Below are 23,787 nucleotides of genomic sequence, written 5' to 3'. Positions count from 1 at the left end.
ACTTTTTTAGCCTTTTCGAATCATGTCCATTTGTTTTGTGTGTGTTCACACAGTAAGTGCCCAAACCTTTACAGATCTTTATGAAGAGCCAATCAAGCCAAAATTCATTCTGGCACTCTCACACACATACATTCTCCTCTCACATACATACATTCTCCTTTTACATACATATATATTCTCCTCTCACACACATACATTTTACTCTCACATACATACATTCTCCTTTTACATACATATATATTCTCCTCTCACACACATACATTCTACTCTCACATGCATATATATTCTCCTCTCACACACATACATTCTACTCTCACATACATACATTCTCCTTTTACATACATATATATTCTCCTCTCACACACATACATTCTACTCTCACATGCATATATATTCTCCTCTCACACACATACATTCTACTCTCACATACATACATTCTCCTTTTACATACATATATATTCTCCTCTGTTGGAAATCTCAGAAGCATAGACCAGGAGACTTTGGGATCTCTTGAAGCAGAAGTTACTCTTTATTGAGAAACACGCTGTGCGTCGCTGTGGTCATCCAAAATCTAACTAAGGCAGTGACTTGGTAGTTCATATACATTCAAGGGGGAGGGATACATAGAGTAGAGGTGTGGACAATCTAAACAAAAGGATGCAAATGCAGTACAGGAATCAGATCATTGCCTACATTTCCCAGCCATGATCTAATCAGCATAACTGTGTCATTCAAATGCATAGGTGCTAATCCAATCAGTCTGGCAGTATCACCTATACCTTTACATTATCATAGAGACAAAAGCACTGCTGTATCTTGAGCTTGTCCTGCCAAATGGTCAGGATGTAGGATCCGCAGATTTTAAACAGATTCTTAAATTTGTAATTCCACAGTTCCCCCTTTGAGAGTTCTAATAACTCTCACATAATACAAATTTAAACCTTCTTAAATCCCTTCTATAACATATGTTTGTTAACATAAGTTCCATCTTCCAGTCATGCAACTTGTAACAGTTACAGGCACATACATCTTATTCTGTGTCGTGTCCAACATTTACATAAGTGTTGTTCTTTAACTTGAGTATACTGTTGACACACATATACAACGCAGGGTGGTAACATGTTGTATTAACTACATGATGACACAGAAAAACCATGTAGCATAAGCGTGGAAGTCCTAAAAGTCCATGGCGCCTGAATAGCTGTGGAGTCTGTTCCCGGGAGAGTCCATTTCCATGTTTGTCCCAAGATGATTATTTGTCGTCGTGCAACTCCGAGTTGCTCTGATGAGTCCGTCATCATGAAGGTTGTTCATGGATATCTGAGGTGATGCTTTACACCAGGTGCTGCTTGTGAGACGTCATGGCATATACACAGACCTGCACACAAGAAAACAAAGAGACAGCAGACCAGCAGTATTCATGCATAGACTTTAGTATGTTACACCTCTGATGATCGTATAGTTTTTCTGTCTAACTCTGATCATCATAACCTTCTAGTGATCGTATAGTGGTTTTGTTCTTCTTTTTCTTAACCTAGTCTTAATCAATTTGACACCTATAGACCAGTAAGGTTGGGATAAACTGAGAGAGGGGGAAACCTATGAGGAAGTCTTCACCACAGGGTTAACCCCCGAGGCCTTATGCACTTCGGTTCTTCCCTGGGCTCCTCACTGGTCTGTGTGTCCTATTCTCTCCCTGTAGTTAATTTCCAAATTTAAGATGCTACATCTCCATCTTCCATTGAAACATCAGTCATAGCAGACATCATAACCCATTGAGGATGGACAAGTGAATGGAGTGTGCTGCAGCATAACATTTAAGGCTGTGAGTGTACTTAACCAGTGTCCCCCAAATAGTGGAAGTGACAGTCAACTTTCATTTGTTCATAATGAGTCTTTCAGCTTTCTAGTAGATTACTGGGGAAATTAAGCACTCACAGCCCAAATGGTTAGCATGTCAGCAAGCTGTTGCTCCAAGAGTTTGGAGAAGAGGGGAGGGGCAGTTTCAGTGTAGCAAGTAGACTGAGTAGGAGCTGAGTAAAGCTGTTCATTTCTTTTAATGTCTTTTTGTTTTTCCTACACTCTTTCATCCAATGTCCAGGTTTACCACAGTAATGACAACTGCCTTCTCTCTTAGGACGTTTACGTTTCTATCGATTCTCTGTGTTGACCTTAAAGGATGCTGCTGCAATCTTTACTCTTGTCTTGACATCTGAGTCTCTTTCCCAAATAGCTAACCTATCCAAGCTGTTTTGCAGGGTTCCATTGGACCATGTGAGGTCTAAGAAAGGCAATGCATTTCTGTATTCTGATGAAAGCCCATCAAACCACATGCGGACCAGTGGTCCATTATCCTCTAACACCTTCTCTGGAGTGTCAGCTATTCCACTGTATGCTGCAGCTAACTGACAAAATCTTTCAGTGTACTCACTTACAGTTTCATCCTTCGTCTGTACACAACTAGTGATCTTTGACCAGTCTACCTTTGGTCCAACAAGGTTCTGTAACACTCTCAGAACTCCTTCTCTCAATTCACCTTTGCTGGAATGCTGAAACTCAGAATTATTTACAGCACTTTCAAAATCATTGAATTCTGACTCTTTCAGGATTTGTGACATTAGCTGGGTGACGTCAGCTAGGGACATATCATAGAGCTTCATTTTTCTGGACAACTCTGTTCTAAACTCAGAAAAGTTTCTATGCACTGATGGCAAATTCTCAGCAATTCTTTCTATGTCTTCAGGACCTATAGTGGTACTGACCGCTTGTAACTGCAGTATGGGGGTTACAGATGGAACTGTGTCAACCCCTTTTGCCCTACTCTGAGCCTTTTGTCTCGCTCCACACACTTCAACTGCATTTACATCTTTATCCATGAATCCAGTATTGCTATTGCCCTCTAGTCTACAGAAAGACTGTATCTCAGGATAGCTTTCATCTGACTGTTGGTCTTTTGAGTCACATTTGGTTGATGCCTTGTTAAGGCCCAACTTCTGAGTAAGACGAGACATTCGAGTGTGCAACTGTTTGTTCTGCTCTTCTAACTTAGCAATACGTTGGATTTGTTCTTGTGCAATGGATAGAGTAAATTCTCTGTGGCAGCAGACAATGCCCTTCATATTTTTCTTCCGAATACAAGCACCAAGTACCTTTTTGCATTCTTCAATGGACCAAACTTTTTCTGGATGAATCCCAAATTTCTTTGTCAAATCCAATCTGACTGACTCAGTCACTATTGAGTCCATGTGCTTTCCTAACAATGATTTGAACTCACTATCTGTCCATAAAGGGGTAGCTAGTCCACCTTTCTCAGTTGTTGGAATTTTTCTAGCATTCTTTCTCAACATTGTGTAATGTCTTTCTGGCACAACAATACACTTCAACACTTCCCTGACAGAGCAGAGGTTAATCTAGTTAATACACATCGTAATGTATTCAACCTTCTCTGGTGAGCAGAGTAGAACCAACTTGCTAAGACACTGTAACAGTTATAACCTTCCCTGAGTTAACAGAGGATGAACCTTCTTCTCTAGCAAAGTAGAGGGTGGCTATTCTGTTAACACACCACCTTCCCTGATAAAACAGAGGACAACACAAATTATTAGCACTTTACACTAATTCTTCCCTGCCTGAACAGAGGATACCTAATTATTAGCATGTGATGCTAAACTTCCCTGCCTAAACAGAGGATAAACTTCATCTCTAAAAGAACATTTTTAGAGGATAACTTAGTTAACCAAACCCTACAGCTGTCTGTTAACTCCTCTCTGACGGCGCAGAGGATAACAACTTTGTACTGGTCTTAATGATTCTTTTGGATAGAGTATCACTCACCAACCCTTGGGTGTACAGGAAAATTCAGCCTGGATCTTCTTTTGGATCAGATCTTTGTTGTGCTTGAAGTTTCAATCTGGATTGAGATGAGAAGCTCTATCCGGGTCACGGCACCAAAACTGTTGGAAATCTCAGAAGCATAGACCAGGAGACTTTGGGATCTCTTGAAGCAGAAGTTACTCTTTATTGAGAAACACGCTGTGCGTCGCTGTGGTCATCCAAAATCTAACTAAGGCAGTGACTTGGTAGTTCATATACATTCAAGGGGGAGGGATACATAGAGTAGAGGTGTGGACAATCTAAACAAAAGGATGCAAATGCAGTACAGGAATCAGATCATTGCCTACATTTCCCAGCCATGATCTAATCAGCATAACTGTGTCATTCAAATGCATAGGTGCTAATCCAATCAGTCTGGCAGTATCACCTATACCTTTACATTATCATAGAGACAAAAGCACTGCTGTATCTTGAGCTTGTCCTGCCAAATGGTCAGGATGTAGGATCCGCAGATTTTAAACAGATTCTTAAATTTGTAATTCCACACCTCTCACACACATACATTCTACTCTCACATGCATATATATTCTCCTCTCACACACATACATTCTCCTTTCACATACATATATATATTCTACGGTGACCGGGAGGGGACATGTTCGGTTCATTTAGTTTTGTCGTGGCCACAACATATAAACTCGTGGGAACGTTATAATATGTCGTGGCCACAAGATATTAATTTGTGGGAACGTGATAATAACTCGTGGCCTTATAACATCCTTATGTCGTGGCCTCGAGATCATATGGTGAGGAAACGATATATTTTTCTCGTGGCCACGACTTCATTATGTTGAGGGAACGACATCTATTTCTCATGGCCACGAGTTACATGTGTAAACAACGCGCGCTACCATAGCAACCTGGAATTAAGAATGATAAAATAAGTGCGGAATTAAGAAATTATTATTAGGCTATTTGAATGCTGTCTAGTCAACATCGCGCGCAATGTAATAAGCTATAAATAGCCTATTGCGCGCGACGTTGCCACTATAGCATTCAAATGAAGTTTGTTATTATCAATTTGATGACAAACTTCATTTAATGATAATGAACATTTATCCATCCCATCTCACAGCCTTTTAATCTGATCGTGTCTCTATAATAATAATAATAATAATAATAATAATTATTATTATTATTATTAATAATAATAAGCCTATTAAACCTAAATAAAATGAATAAAATGATGAACAAAATTAAGTTGTTGTCTTGGCTATATCAGTGAATGGATTTTTTATTTATTTTTTTAGCTTAAATATTCTTTTAACATATAACCAATTAATAATAATTAATTATTCGAACTTCATTCAAATGCTGTCACGGGCACGAGGGGCTACAAATGATAACAGACCCTCATTTATCCTATCTTCACGGCTACAATACAGTCATAAAGTCACATTTTATTGGCATGATCTGGCATTTAAAGTATTTACAAAATATAGCTAACATAATATAGGCCTTGATGCAGAAACTTGGGAAAATGAGATCCAGGCAGATGATAAAGTTGATGAAAAATTATTTATTCATTACAATTAAATTTAGCCTCACACGCAAACTTTAATCGATAATGAAAATACTTAATAACACTAAAAGGTAAAATAACCATCATAAAGTATTAGTCAATAGTTAATAGTAAAATTTAGAGTATTGTATAATCCAGAGTATTGTATCTAATAGATGAAGATCAAAAAGAGCAATAATTAAGACATTATACATTTGCAGATGAGAGAGAGAAGCAGAAGACAAGGAGAGCAAAGGAGGGAAAAAGCTGAATTATTAAAGACCCGGTCAGCTTTATACCATGAGCATATAGGGAAATTTACATCCCACTCAAATTGATGTTTTTGTTCTAAAAGAAAAGGTTAATTTCACCCATTACGTCATCTACTGGTCCAGTGTCAAAAATAGTTGTTTTATCCCCTATAGGGAATTTTGCAAATGTCAGCAGACATATTTTGATCAGATTCAAATGAGCAATAATTCTGAAAAACACCACTTCTGCAGTACTTGGCAGGCGTCCAATGTATAACCACAAACGTGTCAGCGTGACCTGGCTGTCACACTGGAACACTTGAAGAACAATTGAACATAGCAAGCATACTCGTAAATATAAAATAAAAATAACCATGAGGGTACAATAACAAGTAAATACTTGAAAATATGATAAGAATTAATATATAAAGTATTAGTACAAAAATAAATGAAAGCAAAAGTAAAACTGATAAATCCTAAGCCATAAATGATTAAAAAAATGAATATTAATAAAAATGCATGAATATGAATATTGACCATTTCGGATCCATCAGTCCCCCACTTGAGTCTTGAGAGACTCATTACAAAATTGTCAAAAGATATGAAATGGATACCGAATAAATTGAATATAAAAGCATCACCTCTAAATGAAGCTGCGGGTACCTCTCTAACCCCAGCTAACTGCATAAAATATTGACTGGAAGCCTTCACTAGGCTGGTCCGACGAGGGCTACTAGAAAAACCCGACCCCGAACGTCCCCTGGACTTTTGCTGGGTTGAGGACTTACCGCAACTATCAGGCGGATAAAATTTCTTCCATTAGTCTTAAATTGTTAGCCAGTTTTAGTAAAGAATCAAATTAATTTGCCATGATAAATTGTGAATTCAATATCAACTAGACCCAAATAAAAACTAAGAACAATTACATAACATCAGATGTATCACACAAATAGACAAATTAAACAACTATATATCATTTGATAACCCTAAACAACTCAATCCTTCAAAGTCTCAATCTCTCCATTCTGTGCTGCCGCAGTAGGATGATGTAATCAGTTTCAGTCTTTCTGGGGACTTCCCCTTGTGTTGCTAAGCACTGGGGTGCTCGTCGATCCTTCCTTGGTTCACTCTTGATGAGTTGGAGCAAACATTGGGCTTTTAAGCCACCAGTTGAGTTTACTCATTCTCTTCGTTGACTCTCCTAACGGACACTTCCTTTCCAGTGGTCACAATCAGGCGTCCCACAGGAAAAAGAACTTGTTCGATGAATATACCACACATACTCTCCTGATTACATCTACTCGTACTGAACCTAGACATGGAGAAGATATAACGCACACAAGGAAAAAAAAAAAAAAAACAACAACCACACAAGACAACAATATTGTCGTTTTTCACATGATTAACAATACATTAGCACTCGGATTAGGATGAATTTCAGCAATCAACAGCACAGCTTTGACCTGTGAATGAAGACCCTGAAATGTTTTTGTTAGAGACAACATATATTTACACATCACCCTGTCCAGTCCTCCTTGGGGTATCAAAACCTGTGAAAATTCATTTGGTGTGAGGGTTATCCAGGGCTGTTCAGACCATGATATTCCTCTATCTGGCAATATCATACATGATTTAATTTAATTGTTATAATATTTCACTTGTTGATTAAATAAGTGAATAATTTCTTATTTTTACCCAGTAATATAAATTCCTCTACCTGGATAACTCTCAACACTTCAACAATCACAAAACAATACATTATACATTCAGAACAGAATCAGTTCATTCAGTGGAATCCATCATGACATGCTGGAAAGAAAAGGAAAGTTAGATGTGGGGTAAACAGGACAAGATTGCTTGTTCTGCTTTCCCAAGAAATGTTCCCCCTGCGCAGGTGTGGCATTGTTTCATTCTGCCACAATAACCCAGGTCAGGATTATTAGCCAAATTCATCCATGACCATTATTTCATTAGGCATAATTCATATAATGTGAATCTCAGAAAATTTGAATACAGCTGTTTATGGCATTTTTCTTCACCATGGTGCACCCTCACTCACACACACACACACACACACACACACATATTTTTATGTCTCTGGCCAGAGTATAATTATTTTTTTTTTTTAATGGGGAATAGATATTGTTAAGGGTGGAATACCACCAAGTCCAATTGAATAAAACTCTTTGGACGACGTTGGAAATGATGAAACATAGGCACTGTGGCATTCCCCGCGCAACAGTGTCTAGGTTTTTTTTTTTTTTTTTTAAATGATTTAGTCAAACGACGCCAGTCGCAATAGAATTGATTTTAACACCGCAAAAACAAACACCAGTTTTAAATAATTTTTTTTTCAAGCCTAGGCATGCCACGACTAAGAAAATTAATTTCGTAAATATATTTTATTATTCATCTATGAAAAAAAAAGTATCCTTTCTACAGTTGCTCATGAGCTGTTCTAATAATAAAAAATAAACTGGAGATCTCATAATTTTGGATCCATGATTAACCATAATCATAATCTCTGATGACAGCATTTGCGATGAAATATATATTGATTTTAAAGGTTTGAAATTTTTTTTTTTAATAAAGAATAAATATCTATTAGCCAAGATGGAGTGACTAATATCATATCTCTACCATCCATATTCTATTTAAGAGAACTATGTAACACACATGTCTGTCCTGAGAGCAGTCTCTAAACTCTCTTCATTGCACAACATTCTCTAATTAAGTCCAAACCCAGTTTAACTGAACATCAGTCAAGCCAACACTTAACTTCCATTTCATAAAGGGTTGGACTGGTGCATATCGACAGAAAAGTGCAGGAGGTTAACAAAATAAAGAGCTGCTATGAGACTATTATCAGTTTGTAAGTTGTGATGACAAGTCTAATTCTGAGGCATTCTCTGCAGTGATCACAGTAGAGGCAGTACCTGCACACACACACGAGGAAGAGAGGGAAGTCCCCCACTCGTAGGGTCAGGTAGTCAGTTGAGCCTGCTTGGCAGTTTTAGTGTCCTTCTTCATCCAGTACGTTGGGTCTCTCAGTCTGTCATGAGGACCAGGTGGAACATGAGGTTGACTCTGAATGCAGCCGTCTTTCTCTCTCTGCATCATGGCAGGATGTGTTGTTTCTGCATGAACTCAGTCTTTTCGTCGTCAGCCCCCAGAAGTTTCACCTTCCTCTTTCAGGGGTTAGCTGGAATCAGGGGTGAGCTGAAGGCCCATCAACGAGTGCCCGTATTTCTTTGCAGCCTGGGTCTTTGAGTCTCTTTTCCCCCACTGGCATGCACAGTCCATTCACTCTTGTTTGTGTTGGGACATCTTCTTCTGCAAATTGAACACTCAGAGAATGGCATAAATCAAATTGACCCCATACAAATTGTCATCACAACCGAAAATGAGCAATCTGCTCAGCTTTTACTTATTTTAAGAGTCTCATCCAATTGATAACAGCAGTTCTAGACATTATTTTTAATAAAGCAAGTTCTTCTTTGCAGAAAATAGAGCAAGCAATTTCTTCTTTGCAAAATGCAGAAAAGAGCAAACTAAACTATATTTCTAATTATCTGAACATATAAATAATAATACTCACAAAATCAAACAAAACAAAACAAAATGAAACTTTTCTTTCTTTACCTAAATCAATTTAATTTTAACTTAGTCACTCAATCTCGTTCTCATTCAACACAATGCAAAAGTTATTTCCATTAACACTTACTAAAAATCTCTACAATAGATACAATTTCAAGGTGTCCACCAGGGATTATGAATACATATTTCAGACATCTTCAGATCACTGATAACAGAACATATTAAACCTATATTTTTGCTTCATTCAGTTAATATTGTACTGTTTATTAATTTCTCTTTTAAGTAGCTCCACATTATATATATATATAGTATTTTTATTTAACTTTAAACCTATCTGAGACAATGCATAAAATAATAATAACAAAACAAAACTAATCAGCAGAATTATAGAAGTACAATTGTACATATCATATCACTAAGATTTTGAGCACAATAAAAGATAGCAGCACACTCGATCTAACACAGCTGGGACAGAACAGAGCAGGAACTCGAAACTAACTTCACCTCATCAAAGTGACTTGGAGGAAATAGTGGCAAATAGCCATTAATTGATTTTTTTTTTTTTTTTTTTTTTTTTTTTTTTAAGCCTATTTACAATCCAATCTCCTTTATAAGATGGACATCCACATACAAGAATAATTACTGATATGCTGGTCTGCTTTGACACCCACTCTGACAAGATCGAGTTATGTAGGACATTTTAAAAGTTATTTAACATTTTAGGATTTTAGTGCCTTGCAAGGACTTCAATACACAAAAGAATAAGTCATGACCGAATATAACTTCATCTATTAGAAAAAACACTCAAAATACTTGTGGTTGTAGACAATGTTAATAATTTTTCTTTCTTCTTTTCATACAATAATTTCTACAAATTTGCACACTTTAAATTTCTGCTTTCTGGATTTAGACAATTTCAATTTCTCTTGGATTTAAATTTAAAAATTGCTATATTATTTGCCAATGGATCTCAATTCAGTAATTCAGCAAGGCCAGTCTTTTCCTGTTATCGTAATTGCAGAGCCCTTTTTAGAAGCTTCTACCCAAACACGAGTTGACTTCTCAGACTTTCAATAATTCTACCCAAAACACAGTCTCACCCGAGGATTAGCCTAAACGGGGAAACAAACGGTAGAATATATTGATATCAAACAACAATAATTGTCATCCTCGCAATAGAGAGCTCCCTCACTTTTCTCCCCGTATTCTGAATATTTCAGTTGATAATTCAATATCAACACCAATCAATGAATATTCAGTAATTAAACTCATCGGGGTCCCGGATTCGTGATTATTTCTTTGGCTGCAGTCCAAAATTATTGAAATATCACATCCTCATTACAGCAGATAGCTTCAAGGCTCAACAATTCGAAAAACAGCAGAGACAGAGGGTTTTTCTACTCACCTCTCTTTTAATCCTTGCAGTGCATCTTCCAAAGAACCCGAACCGGGTCGAACAGGACCGAACCGGGCGGAAACACCAAAACTGATGCAGAAACTTGGGAAAATGAGATCCAGGCAGATGATAAAGTTGATGAAAAATTATTTATTCATTACAATTAAATTTAGCCTCACACGCAAACTTTAATCGATAATGAAAATACTTAATAACACTAAAAGGTAAAATAACCATCATAAAGTATTAGTCAATAGTTAATAGTAAAATTTAGAGTATTGTAACATTTAGAGTATTGTATAATCCAGAGTTTTGTATCTAATAGATGAAGATCAAAAAGAGCAATAATTAAGACATTATACATTTGCAGATGAGAGAGAGAAGCAGAAGACAAGGAGAGCAAAGGAGGGAAAAAGCTGAATTATTAAAGACCCGGTCAGCTTTATACCATGAGCATATAGGGAAATTTACATCCCACTCAAATTGATGTTTTTGTTCTAAAAGAAAAGGTTAATTTCACCCATTACGTCATCTACTGGTCCAGTGTCAAAAATAGTTGTTTTATCCCCTATAGGGAATTTTGCAAATGTCAGCAGACATATTTTGATCAGATTCAAATGAGCAATAATTCTGAAAAACACCACTTCTGCAGTACTTGGCAGGCGTCCAATGTATAACCACAAACGTGTCAGCGTGACCTGGCTGTCACACTGGAACACTTGAAGAACAATTGAACATAGCAAGCCTACTCGTAAATATAAAATAAAAATAACCATGAGGGTACAATAACAAGTAAATACTTGAAAATATGATAAGAATTAATATATAAAGTATTAGTACAAAAATAAATGAAAGCAAAAGTAAAACTGATAAATCCTAAGCCATAAATGATTAAAAAATGAATATTAATAAAAATGCATGAATATGAATATTGACCATTTCGGATCCATCAGGCCTACAGAAAGGATACACGAAATGAAGGGGGAAATAAAGCAAATAGGGCTACATAACAATGAATAAAAAACATTTAACCAATAATGATAGCCTAATAATAATAATAAATAATATAAAAATATAAAAAATTAACAATCAGTGAATGGATTTAAAAGACACGGCACATTTATTGATAAACTTTATTCGAATGCTGCTGTAGGCATCGCACACAACACAATAGGCAACATGTTAATAATCACTTCTATGGGAGTAAATTAATGCCAAATGTTTTTGAAATAAAAAGCTTGTTGAATTGCTCTAACTGAAAAAAAATATGCATTACATTAGCTGTACTTGCATTTAGATGCACTGTATTTTTAAGGCTTGCATTTTTATGGGATGAAATTCAACACAGTCGTATATTTAAGCTGTGAATATTTCAATTAAAAATATTTCACACACATTTTCATTATTAAAAATTAAATAATTCATATTCAGATTTCAAATTTCACTTCCAAGATATTTATTCTGTTTAAAAATACAACCTATAAAATTCGACTAGCAATTTTCAGTCCATTTTATTTCACTTTACAAATTCGCTTCCACAAATTCAGTGGCTCAAATTCGGCAGAAAATTCAACATTTCACATCCGGGAACTGCAGGAAGAGCAGTAGAGTGCCGATGCATCATCTCTATCTGCTGTTAGTCTTCTTCACCAGCAGGTGCCGCTAGCGGCTGTTTAGGAAGACCAAAGCAACGCTAGTAAGTCATTCATTCATAAAAACGGATTTACAGAATTAGAGCAAGCGGTAAGTGAATGTGTGATGATTATCAGGGCCAGTATAAATGCAGAAAAGCTGATAAAGACACAAAAGCTGCATTTATGTTTAATTCAGTGTCTTTACGCTTACTTTCCCTGTGTAGCTACAGCTTTCTCTACAGTGAACAAGATAACGTTATTGCCCGATGCTGGTGTATAGATCAAACGTTAAATCTGAGATAGACATATATTTCTCTCTGTTGTTTAGTTTCCTTAACTTTGTATCGCAGCGCTGTGTTGTAATACTAGGGCTTCCCTCATCCGTCATAGCTACTATCAGGACATATAAACTCTTAACACAGCTTAATGGACTCGTACAGTGATATAAAAGACCAAACTCGCACCTCATTTGTGATGTAGGTTAGACTATATAGGCTCCAAGAAAGCAGATACTGGCATAAAGTTGATTTGACGCTGAACGTTTGATTATGATATTCGCAAATTTAGGGACCGTCTCTAAAGTTACGACATTCTGTATTCACGTTTCTACCTTCTACCAAACTCTTGTAGACACACATGCACATATACATATTCAAACACACCTCACTCAAAGTACATGCATATATACTATTTCTTTTTTTTTTTTTTTTTTTACACGTTCATCACACAATTTTTTTACTTTGTTCATTTTTTATTTTACCTGATCATAGATTATCCTGCTTATACAAATTTTAAATAAAATTTTGAAATAAAATTAACTAAGTAGAACTAATTGTGTGATGAATGTGTAAAAAAAAAAAAAAAGTATATGTGCATGTACTTTGAGTTGAGTGTGTTTGAATATGTGTGTGTGTGTGTGTGTGTGTGTGTGTGTGTGTGTGTGTGAGAGAGAGAGAGAGAGAGAGAGAGAGAGAGAGAGAGAGAGAGAGAGAGAGAGAAGGGTGCATCACTCTTCGACCTGGCACCTATAGATGAACACTTCACAGGTAGTTTTGGTGATTGTAAATCATTCTCATCAAATGCTATTGAGCTTTAAATTATGGCATTTTTTTGTATGATCCAATACAGTAGTGAAATACATAGCAATCTTTACATATTACTTGACAGTTTATTTGGAAACACTTTACAGTAAGGTTCATAATGTATTAACTAATGTGAACTATCCATGAGCAACACATTTGTTGTTGTATTTGTTAATCTTTGTTAACGTTAATAAAAATACAGCAGTTCATTGTTCATGTTACTTCACTGTGCATTAACTAAAGTTGACAAATACAACTCTTGATTTTAATAATGTATTAGTAAATGCTGGAATTAACATTAACAAAGATTAGTAAGTGCTGTAGAAGTGCAGTTCATTGTTCGTTCATATCAACTATTTAATATAAAGTGTTACCTTTTATTTTAATAAACATCAAAAATCTAAAAGGTTTGCATTATACCTGACACCTAGATGAACAATTTACAGTTGGTTTTGTGACTAAGTCATTTTCTTTAAATGCTATTGAAGGTAGAAACGTGAATACAGAATGTTGTAACTTTAGAGACAGTCCCTAAATTTGCGAATATCATAATCAAACATTCAGCGTCAAATCAACTTAATGCCAGTATCTGCTTTCTTGGAGCCTATATAGTCTAACCTACATCACAAATGAGGTGCGAGTTTGGTCTTTTATATCACTGTACGAGTCCATTAAGCTGTGTTAAGAGTTTATATGTCCTGATGGCAGCTATGACGGATGAGGGAAGCATAGGCGCCGATCCCGTGGGTGCTCGGGGGCTGGAGCACCCACGGAAATGGTCAAGCACCCACGGAAATATACGAGATATTCTCCATTGATTTTAACCAATAGAAAATCAATTGGAGCTTTCAGACACTATCCAAACCCTTTTTTATAGTTTAATAAGACCGTTTATATGGGAATATTTTAATGGCAAACGTCGAGAGCGCATCCAAGTGATGCGCGAGCACAAATGGCTCTTCTCTCGATCAGATTTGAAATCATGCGTGGCTCGCTCGTGTAAGTTAGTCTTCTGACATACGCGTCAATCTATCGCTTGACTCTTCTTTCCAGGGAAATCATTAACAAAATGCACACAGACATGTCCCTGCTCTTGATATACAAACATTAATTAACTTCTTTGAACTTTATGAGAGAAAAAAAAAACGATATGAGGGTAGATTCGAACCACTGATAATTAGAGCACGGCTGGACCTCTGACTTTATTAACAACAGTTCTACCACTACACTATTAGGGAACACGAAAAGTAAGTGCGGATTTATCTGTAATATAATATGAATGTAATGGGGGGGGAGGGCACTGGGCACCCACCGGCAGAAACATAAATCGGCGCCTATATGGAGGGAAGCCTTAGTATTACAACACAGCGCTGCGATATAAAGTTAAGGAAACTAAACAACAGAGAGAAATATATGTCTATCTCAGATTTAACGTTTGATCTATACACCAGCATCGGGCAATAACGTTATCTTGTTCACTGGAGAGAAAGCTGTAGCTACACTGGGAAAGTAAGCGTAAATACACTGAATTAAACATAAATGCAGCTTTTGTGTCTTTATCAGCTTTTCTGCATTTATACTGGCCCTGATAATCATCACACATTCACTTACCGCTTGCTCTAATTCTGTAAATCCGTTTTTATGAATGAATGATGACTTACTAGCGTTGCTTTGGTCTTCCTAAACAGCCGCTAGCGGCACCTGCTGGTGAAGAAGACTAACAGCAGATAGAGATGATGCATCGGCACTCTACTGCTCTTCCTGCAGTTCCCGGATGTGAAATGTTGAATTTTCTGCCGAATTTGAGCCACTGAATTTGTGGAAGCGAATTTGTAAAGCGAAATAAAATGGACTGAGAATTGCTAGTCGAATTTTATAGGTTGTATTTTTAAACAGAATGAATATTTTGGAAGTGAAATCTAAAAGGTGAATATGAATTATTGAATTTTTAATAATGAAAATGTGTGTGAAATATTTTTAATTGAAATATTCACAGCCTAAATATACGACCATGTTGAATTTCAGCCCATAAAAATGCAAGCCTTAAAAATACAGTACATCTAAATGCAAGTACAGCTAATGTAATGCATATTTTTTTCAAATAGTGCAATTCAACAAGCTTTTTATTTCAAAAACATTTGGCATTATTTTACTTCCATACACTTCTTGATTCCGCGCTTTTTCTTAATTAAAAATAAATATTATGGTATTGTCCATTTCTGATAGTTCCAGGTTGCTATGGTAGCGCGCGTTGTTTACACATGTAACTCGTGGCCATGAGAAATAGACAGTGCCCAAGGAAGTCGACCGGAAGTTGAAGTCGGCCGCGTGCCGCCATCTTGTAGCAGAACTTCACTTGCGTTAGCATCCCATTGACTCCCATTCATTTTGGCGTCACTTTGACAGCGAATAACTTTACATCTGAGGCGTTTAAAGACTCCATTTGTCCATTATTTATTTCTAAAGATACACGACAATGTATAAAGGGCTCCATTACCTTCTATGTTACATTATGGCCCTGTAGAAACAGTTTTTGTAAAAATAGGCTAACGATTGCATCATAACCACTCGACTCTCTGTCGCACAGTAGAGAAATTACCGTACAGACAGGAAGAGAAGCTCGCAGGCAATAGTATGCATTATCTTAATATGGCGTACTGGCATTACATTTTAAAATACTATACAAAATAATTAATCAGAATACTTACTCCTGCTCACTCACGCCAAAGAACTCCCTGCTCAAGCTCGCCGTCTCTGCAAGATTAACGATGGCAGTTTGCACGCACAGCTACTAGAAGATTCACATCTGTCAGACAGGTTGCTGACGTCATCAAGCTTAGTTTGAGTCTGCGCATCAGAAACGGAAGTGCTAAAAATCGCTAAAAATGGGCTTCACTTGTCTCAATTGAGTTCCAATGGGGTCGCTGTGTCCATTTCTTTTACTGTCTATGGAAATAGATGTCGTTCCCTCAACATAATGAAGTCGTGGCCACGAGAAAAATATATTGTTCCCTCACCATATGATCTCGAGGCCATGACTTTACATCGCGTGGCCATGAGATCGTTTTGTCGAGGTAACAACATCCTTATGTCGTGGCCACGTGATGTAAAGTCGTGGCCTCGAGATCATATGGTGAGGGAACGACTTATTATCACGTTCCCACGAATTAATATCTTGTGGCCACGACATATTATCACGTTCCCACGAGTTTATATGTCGTGGCCATGACAAAACTAAGTGAACCGAACATGTCCCCTCCCGGTCACCGTAGAATATAAATACTTTGGATATTGAAATGTGTTCTCAGAACTGTGCACTGATTGTTTATGGGCAGGTTATGGAAGCAGCTAAAGCATCTTTCGGCTACGAGTGAGATGGAGGGCGGTGGTCTGAAATGAGTTCCGCCGCCGAACGCGAGCCCATCAACGGCAGGAGCAGCAGCATCGTTACGGTGGAAACGGGACGGGACTTTTGATTACACATGAATAACTTTTAGACCTAAATGTATCATTTTTACTTCTAATAGGCTACTAATGTTTGTTAAATATATTTTTAGGCATGGTAAAAACTATATAAAATAAGCTGTAAGAACTGTATCGAAAATAAAACTGTCATAAACCAGTTGTTGTGTGGAGTATTTTACACATGTTTAGATCAGTCATTCCCAACCGGGGGTACGCAAAAGATTTAGATTTTGCTTGGTTTGTTCATTCCTGTCGCTGGGACATTCTAAAACACATAAATTGTACAGAAAAGCAGATGAGCCTAGAATATGAACGCAACACGTTTAATTACATGTTAAGCATTTTCCTCCCATAAACGAGGATTAATGTAAGACAGTGACATTAAAAGACCAAACTTAGTCAACACTATACTAATAAAGAATACTATATAGAATAATTGTTTTGTGCAGAATTTGATCTTTGATCACTTAGTAGGCTACATTAAGCGACGTTAAGCTTTTTCTTTATAATGGTTTCCTAGGGGAGGAAAACGTGTAATTAAACGAATTGCGATTATATTCTGGGCTCATCTGCTTTGCTGTACATGTATGGTATATTAGTATGATGTTTACTTGGTTTGGTCATTTAATATCACTGTCTTAGTACAATAAGCCATGTTCTATGGGAGGAAAATTCAAATTCTGGGCTCAACTGCTTTTCTGTAGTAGACTTTATTAGTATGATGTTTAGCTACTAAGTTTGGTCTGTTAATATCACTTAGTACATTGAGCGTTTTAATGTCCCCTGTCGCTTAAGTGTAATAGACTTGCTGAGTGCAGTCAGTCGCCCCAGCTTCACCCCAACCTGCACGTTAATCGCTGAAAATGTGTATATTTACAACATGATTTTGCAGCATTGAGTACTGTAGCCAAGCACATGCTTTACTGTTGAAAATAATGGCCAGTCAGAATTGTTGTTAAACTCAGCTCAATATCCATAAAAACATTGAATAAGTTTCTTTTTAGTGCCAGTTTAATAAGTCCTATGCTCACAAATCCTCTCATAAAAAGCGTAGTTGACACATTGTAATTTAAAGATTTGAAAGACTTTGACTTTTCCTACTTTAGTGCATAAAGTGCTTAACTTTATAAGCCAATAAGTGCTTATCTACCGCCATCTACTGGTTATAGTGGCAGCCTATTTTTCGTGTCTTTATTTTTAAATAAAACTGATTGTTTTCAATCAAATGTTGGATTTCCTACATCTTGAAACTTTCAGTTTTACAAATGGGGACAATCTCTGAAGGATGAATAAATATTTTTTTTTTTGTCATCATATTCAAAATAACACTGGAACACAAGTGCTGGAATGTCCAATTACACTGTGTTTCTTATTTAAAATTTCCCAATATCTTCAAGTCTAAATTGTAATCAATAAAACTGGTTCATTGGTAAATTACGTAATTGTTAGAACTGCATTAAAATATAAACGCCGCATTTTTGTTTAGTGTCGATAAAGGGGTACTTGAGCCTTATTGATGGAGTTGTGGGGGTACTTGAGGCTAAAAAGGTTGGGAACCACTGGTTTAGATAATTTAATCTGTAAGTACTAAATAAACTATATCATAGAAAAAAAAAAATTAATAAAATCAACCCTTTATGCTGGGTAGAATTAGCCCAACCTGTGTTCTGTCCTATGTTTACCCAGCCCTTGGGCAAAAAACAACCCAAAATGTACACATGAAAATGTGAAAGGAGAATGTAAGTGTGTAAGAGAGTAGAAATGTATGTGTGTGAAAGGAGAATATGTGTATGTGAGAGAGTAGAAATGTATGTGTGTGAAAGGAGAATATATGTATGTGAGAGAGTAGAAATGTATGTATGTGAAAGGAGAATATATGTATGTGAGAGTAGAAATGTACATGTGTGAGAGTAGAAATGTATGTATGTGAAAGAACAATGTATGTGTGTGAAAGGAGAATGTAAGTGTGTGTGAGATTAGAAATGTATGTATGTGAAAGGAGAATGTATGTATGTGAGAGTAAACGTGTATGTGTGTATGAAAGGAGAATTTATGTGTGTGAGAGTAGAATGTATGTGTGTGAAAGGAGAATGTATGTGTGTGAGAGTAAAAGTGTATGTGTGTGAAAGGAGAAGGTGTGTGTGTGTGTGTGTGTGTGTGTGTGTGTGTGTGTGTGTGAGAGAGAGTAGAATGTATGTGTGTGAGAGTAAAAATGTATGTATGTGAAAGGAGAATGTATGTGTGTGAGAGTAAAAATGTATGTATGTGAAAGGAGAATGTATGTGTGTGAGAGTAAAAATGTATGTATGTGAAAGGAGAATGTATGTGTGTGAGAGTAAAAATGTATGTATGTGAAAGGAGAATGTATGTGTGTGAGAGTAAAAATGTATGTATGTGAAAGGAGAATGTATGTGTGTGAGAGTAAAAGTGTATGTGTGTGAAAGGAAAAGGTGTGTGTGTGAGAGTAGAATGTATGTGTGTGAGAGTAAAAATGTATGTATGTGAAAGGAGAATGTATGTGTGTGAGAGTAAAAATGTATGTATGTGAAAGGAGAATGTATGTGTGTGAGAGTGCCAGAATGAATTATGGCTTGTACGGCCCCTCATAGATCTTCGTAGCTACCATTCCAATGAAGTAAAAAAATAAAAATAAAATAAAAAAGCCTAATAATAGGCCTAATAATACAATAAATAATTAAATAACGCAAAATTTGGAATGACCAAACAGCTCCAGAGGGTTAATACAAAGCATGCAATAAGAAAATGTATTATATTAATGTATCATCATTGTAAGCTTGTGGCAGAAAATGTAGGCCTAGTGTTTTGAAAGATTGAGAAGAGGTGGAACAACATTCTGTTCCATTAAAATCTGCATTTCCTGATTTCATTAGAATGTCGTCATAATAAAAGCACCAAAAATCAGCAAATGGACAAATCAGATGAAACTTAATGTAGAGGCGGAAGACCTAATTATCTCTCATTATACTCTTGCTATATTTAAACAGTCATAGCGGAGAAATAGTAATTCAATTAAGCTGTAAATGTACTTTAATCAGCTCAGTGCCGGCACGCATGAATACTGGGAGATAGCAAATGATTATTCTTTTGATCAAGGATTTAAAAAATTGCAGCTGTTGCCATGCCAACTCCATGTATGCTCTGAACCTGAGGACATAGTAGAGTTTTTGCATACAGATTCATATCGTCACAGTGATGTGACTCTGGAGGGAAGAACACAAACGTAGGGATCTACAGTAAGTATAACATTTGTAGTAAGTGATAACACAAGGAAAGTAGCATATACTTTTGTCAGATAACAGAAAGTGAGTGTTTCAGACTGTTGCAAGAAATCTATTTAATTTAGGAATATTCCAAGAATGGACATTAAAATGGGAAAGATCAGAGAAGACACATTGCAGCGTACGTATTAACTTAATAACTTTATAATAACATTATTGTGGTCTTACCCTTTAACTGCCTGCTCGACTAAATGGTTGAGCACATTTTGAGTCACTATATTTCATTGAGAGTACCACCTAACTTAACTCAAGCTGATTGAGCCATCTCTACCATCTGGCTGAAGTATGTTATGCCAAAAAAAATCCACTAGATGTCAGAGTGTCAATCAACAGCACTTGTCACAACACTTCTTCTAACATGGATGTCAGAAACAAAGAAATCACTCCTGCCATGTGAACTGTTCTTGGTGAAATTTAGCAAGGTAAGCTATTTTTTTGTTGTTGTTGTTGTTTTTGACATATTACACTGTAAGAGCCCTAACTTTACAAAATTATGTTACTTGGTGCCATGAAAAAACTTTAGTATGTTTTTAATAATTTTTCAAAAACATGCTCAACCAAACGGTTGATTTGTCACTTTATGGTAAAAGCAGAAAAGCTAAGGTAATCTTTTCAGGTCATCCATTTCTGCAGTCAGAATGGACTATTTGCTAAGAAATATAAACTTCTGATCCCTCTTAGCTATGAATATGACAGCTATTGTTATTTCTTCATGAGTATGTTGAGATAATTTCTTAAATATGTATTTTTTTGCCACTTTTGCATATTTTTTGAAGTAAATATAATTCATAGAATTAATGTGTGGAAATCATAATTATCAGAGGCAATTACTTCTTAAATGACAAATGCTGGTGTACTAACATCACTAAAATTGTAAGAGATTATTATTTATTTGTTTGTTGTTGCTTTTTTTACAATTACTAGATGGATGTCAACAGTATCTATGGTACAAGAACGTGCACTCTTCAGGCCCTTGTCCCAGAAAACCCCCAAGATTCTAATGCTGATCTCACTGATGTTGATGACCCAATAGAGTATCCGGATTATCACCACGTCCGGGAAGAGAAATGTTCATACAGTATATCTAAAAAAAGAAAGAAAAAGAAAAATCCTGTTGCACTATACACTTGATGGCATGTTTCTTGAATCATAAAAGCCTAAAATGCCATTATATTACTATCTTTTGCCATTTTGTTTTTAGTTTTTGAATACAGAAAGAATGTAATGTCTTTAGTTTTGTTACTTTTAGTTATTTGTGTTATTTATTTTTGTTTATTGTTAAAAAAGAAGAAAACATGTAATTTCCTGTGTTAAAATGAAAATCTGAAATATTTTATGGAATACTTCAATAAATAAACAAGATTCAATATATAAAACTATTTTATTTTGATTATGTTTTAAATAAATTAGTATTATAGTTCATATTTTCTGATTTTCATAATATGTGTATGAATTTCATTATTTTACTGTTAAGTGACATATCAACCATTTGGTAGAGGCCGATATTTAAAAAATTATGGGATGTGTTGAAAAAAAAATACAGTGAGTGTGGTAACTAGTGGCATAATGAGATAAAAAAATGCCTTTTTCTTGGTGGGGCAGTTAAAGGGTTAACACAGTGAAAAACCCAGTGCAGGACCAGAAAGAAACAGATAGCTTGTTTTAGGATAGGGTGTGGAGAGTTTCCACTGAATTATAATCAAAACGTATACTAGAAAAGGCAATTAGAATTAAATTAATTGCTTTATAATAAATAAATAAATAGCTTTTCTCCACTAGATGGCACAACGGAATTATGTGCAAATATCATCCATAAACAAAACACTTGGCTCCTCTACTGGACAATAACAAGAACGCAGTGTCAGTGCTGCCTGCTTGTCTAATTACTAGGATTAAAATTTCATGTTGCAAGAAATGTTTTCTGAAAATGGGTTATTGATTATATTGATGTAACCCTTCCCCTTTGCCTGTGTCAAACAGCTCTAAAAAGGGTTTGAATGTTATGGGCATGACATCAGATTCAGCCTAAATACTAAAAACTCCTTAATTAAAAATGACTTAACTGTACATTAATTAATTAATTAATTAATTAAGCATTTATTTTAGATACGACTGTATTCACAAAGGGTGATATAGGGTGATAGAGCCAATTCAATGGAAGGGGTTTATTAGGAGGCCATGATTGATAAGGGCCAATGAAAGAATTTGGCCAGGACACCGAGATTACACATAGAGGTGATAATATAAAGGAAATACAGTGGGATCCACAAATATTAGCACCCTTGGTAAATATGAGCAAAATTGACTGTACCAACACTGTACCAGGAGTACCAACATGTATTGAGCTCACTGTATGTACACTTAGTGATGTCAGCCTGGATGAGCTAAGTGATGTGGGTGTAACTAGTATTCATAGCCATTATCATCTTCTCCCAGTGGAACCTGAAGGGAAATTCTTTGTTTTGGTTTCCTTTAGCACAAGCTAAAAATGACATTATTTTTGTCAGCAGATAAAGGCATTTTGTCCAGAGATGAAAGCATGATTTTATCTTTATCGCTTATGTGAGGCGATTACCAACTAACTGCTGGAGCTGTTTGAGTCATCATCCAAGAGTGTGCACATGGGAATGAGACAACTGAACTAGAGTTTCAACTTAAAGAGAGAAGAAAATATTTATCACACAAAGAAATTCAAACAAATAATTAACTTTATTAAAAATGTGATATCTCAAAACAACCTTGTGAAAAGCGTGTGGTTTTTAGTACCGACTATATACACAGTGCAGCACTGTAAAAAATAGGACAAACAAACACAAAGGGAAATACATGATTAAATTAGTGTTTTTAGGAGAATATGGGTGGAGGATAGAAGAGATGATGGAACTAAGGCAACAGTATTCCAGAGTGAGTTGAGGGATTGTTCTGCTAGTCCACTGGTTCAGAAAGATCATGGTTGAGTTCAGCATATTCTAACAGACGTTGCTAGGAAAAAACAAGCACAAAATTTATTGATGAGATGTCATCACTTTCAGAAATCAGATTAAATGAAAACTGATGCTTGTTCATGTTAGTAACATCCTCAAAAAGATACATTGGAAACATTTTATAATAATTATACAGTAATAAAGTACACCTTCTGCAAACTATCAGTTTATAGTTAATTATAGTTAATATATTGTAGTCTCTACATTGTTAATATATTAATAGGTTTTATACAAATAGTGAATTCTTCATTCATTGTCACTGTAATTAACCAAATTATTATTGTTTAACTAGCTCATATAAAGAGTTAGATAATGTTTTGTTATGCTTTGATAACAACTTATTGACTGTAGATAGCTGCAATAGCTTTGTCAATACAAATGTATAGTTTTTGTCATGCCAATAAAGCACATTCTAATTGAATTGAATTGACTGTAAATAGTTCTCACTTTAGATTAGGTCACTAAATATGGGAAAATGTAATTAAGTCCTTTAGACCAACTTTGGACATTCATTGCAGTAGTTTTAAGTGTTCCTTAAAACAAATTATAAAATTATATAGGCTAGGGGAGTGCAGGGCACAACCTAACATGGGGTTAGTTGTAACACACATGGTTTAATTACTTCCACACATGCTAGCATGATGAAACTTAGTGTATTTACTAGTTGCCATACTGACAATATAG

General features: G+C 35.8%; 1 protein-coding gene across 7 annotated transcripts in view; it reads right to left on the bottom strand.

The window, feature by feature from the left end:
* Nucleotides 1-6,074: 6,074 nt before the first annotated feature.
* pecam1b (platelet and endothelial cell adhesion molecule 1b) overlaps nucleotides 6,075-23,787 on the bottom strand; it is a 32,767-nt gene continuing 15,054 nt past the window's right edge. For 3 of the 7 annotated variants that reach the window (XM_048198110.1, XM_048198108.1, XM_048198112.1), the window contains one exon: nucleotides 22,810-23,101. Coding sequence is in view for 6 of the 7 variants with exons in the window: in XM_048198108.1 (XP_048054065.1) it covers nucleotides 23,045-23,101 (57 nt within the window). In the remaining variant the exon portion in view is untranslated. Of the gene's footprint in view, nucleotides 10,742-19,518; nucleotides 21,204-22,809; nucleotides 23,102-23,787 lie in introns of those variants that run through there. The other 4 variants (XM_048198109.1, XM_048198105.1, XM_048198106.1 and 1 more) reach the window with 3 other exon arrangements.

Source organism: Megalobrama amblycephala, linkage group LG7 (genome assembly GCF_018812025.1).
Source record: "Megalobrama amblycephala isolate DHTTF-2021 linkage group LG7, ASM1881202v1, whole genome shotgun sequence".
NCBI lineage: Eukaryota > Metazoa > Chordata > Actinopteri > Cypriniformes > Xenocyprididae > Megalobrama > Megalobrama amblycephala.
This window is presented reverse-complemented; position numbering and strand designations above follow the sequence as displayed.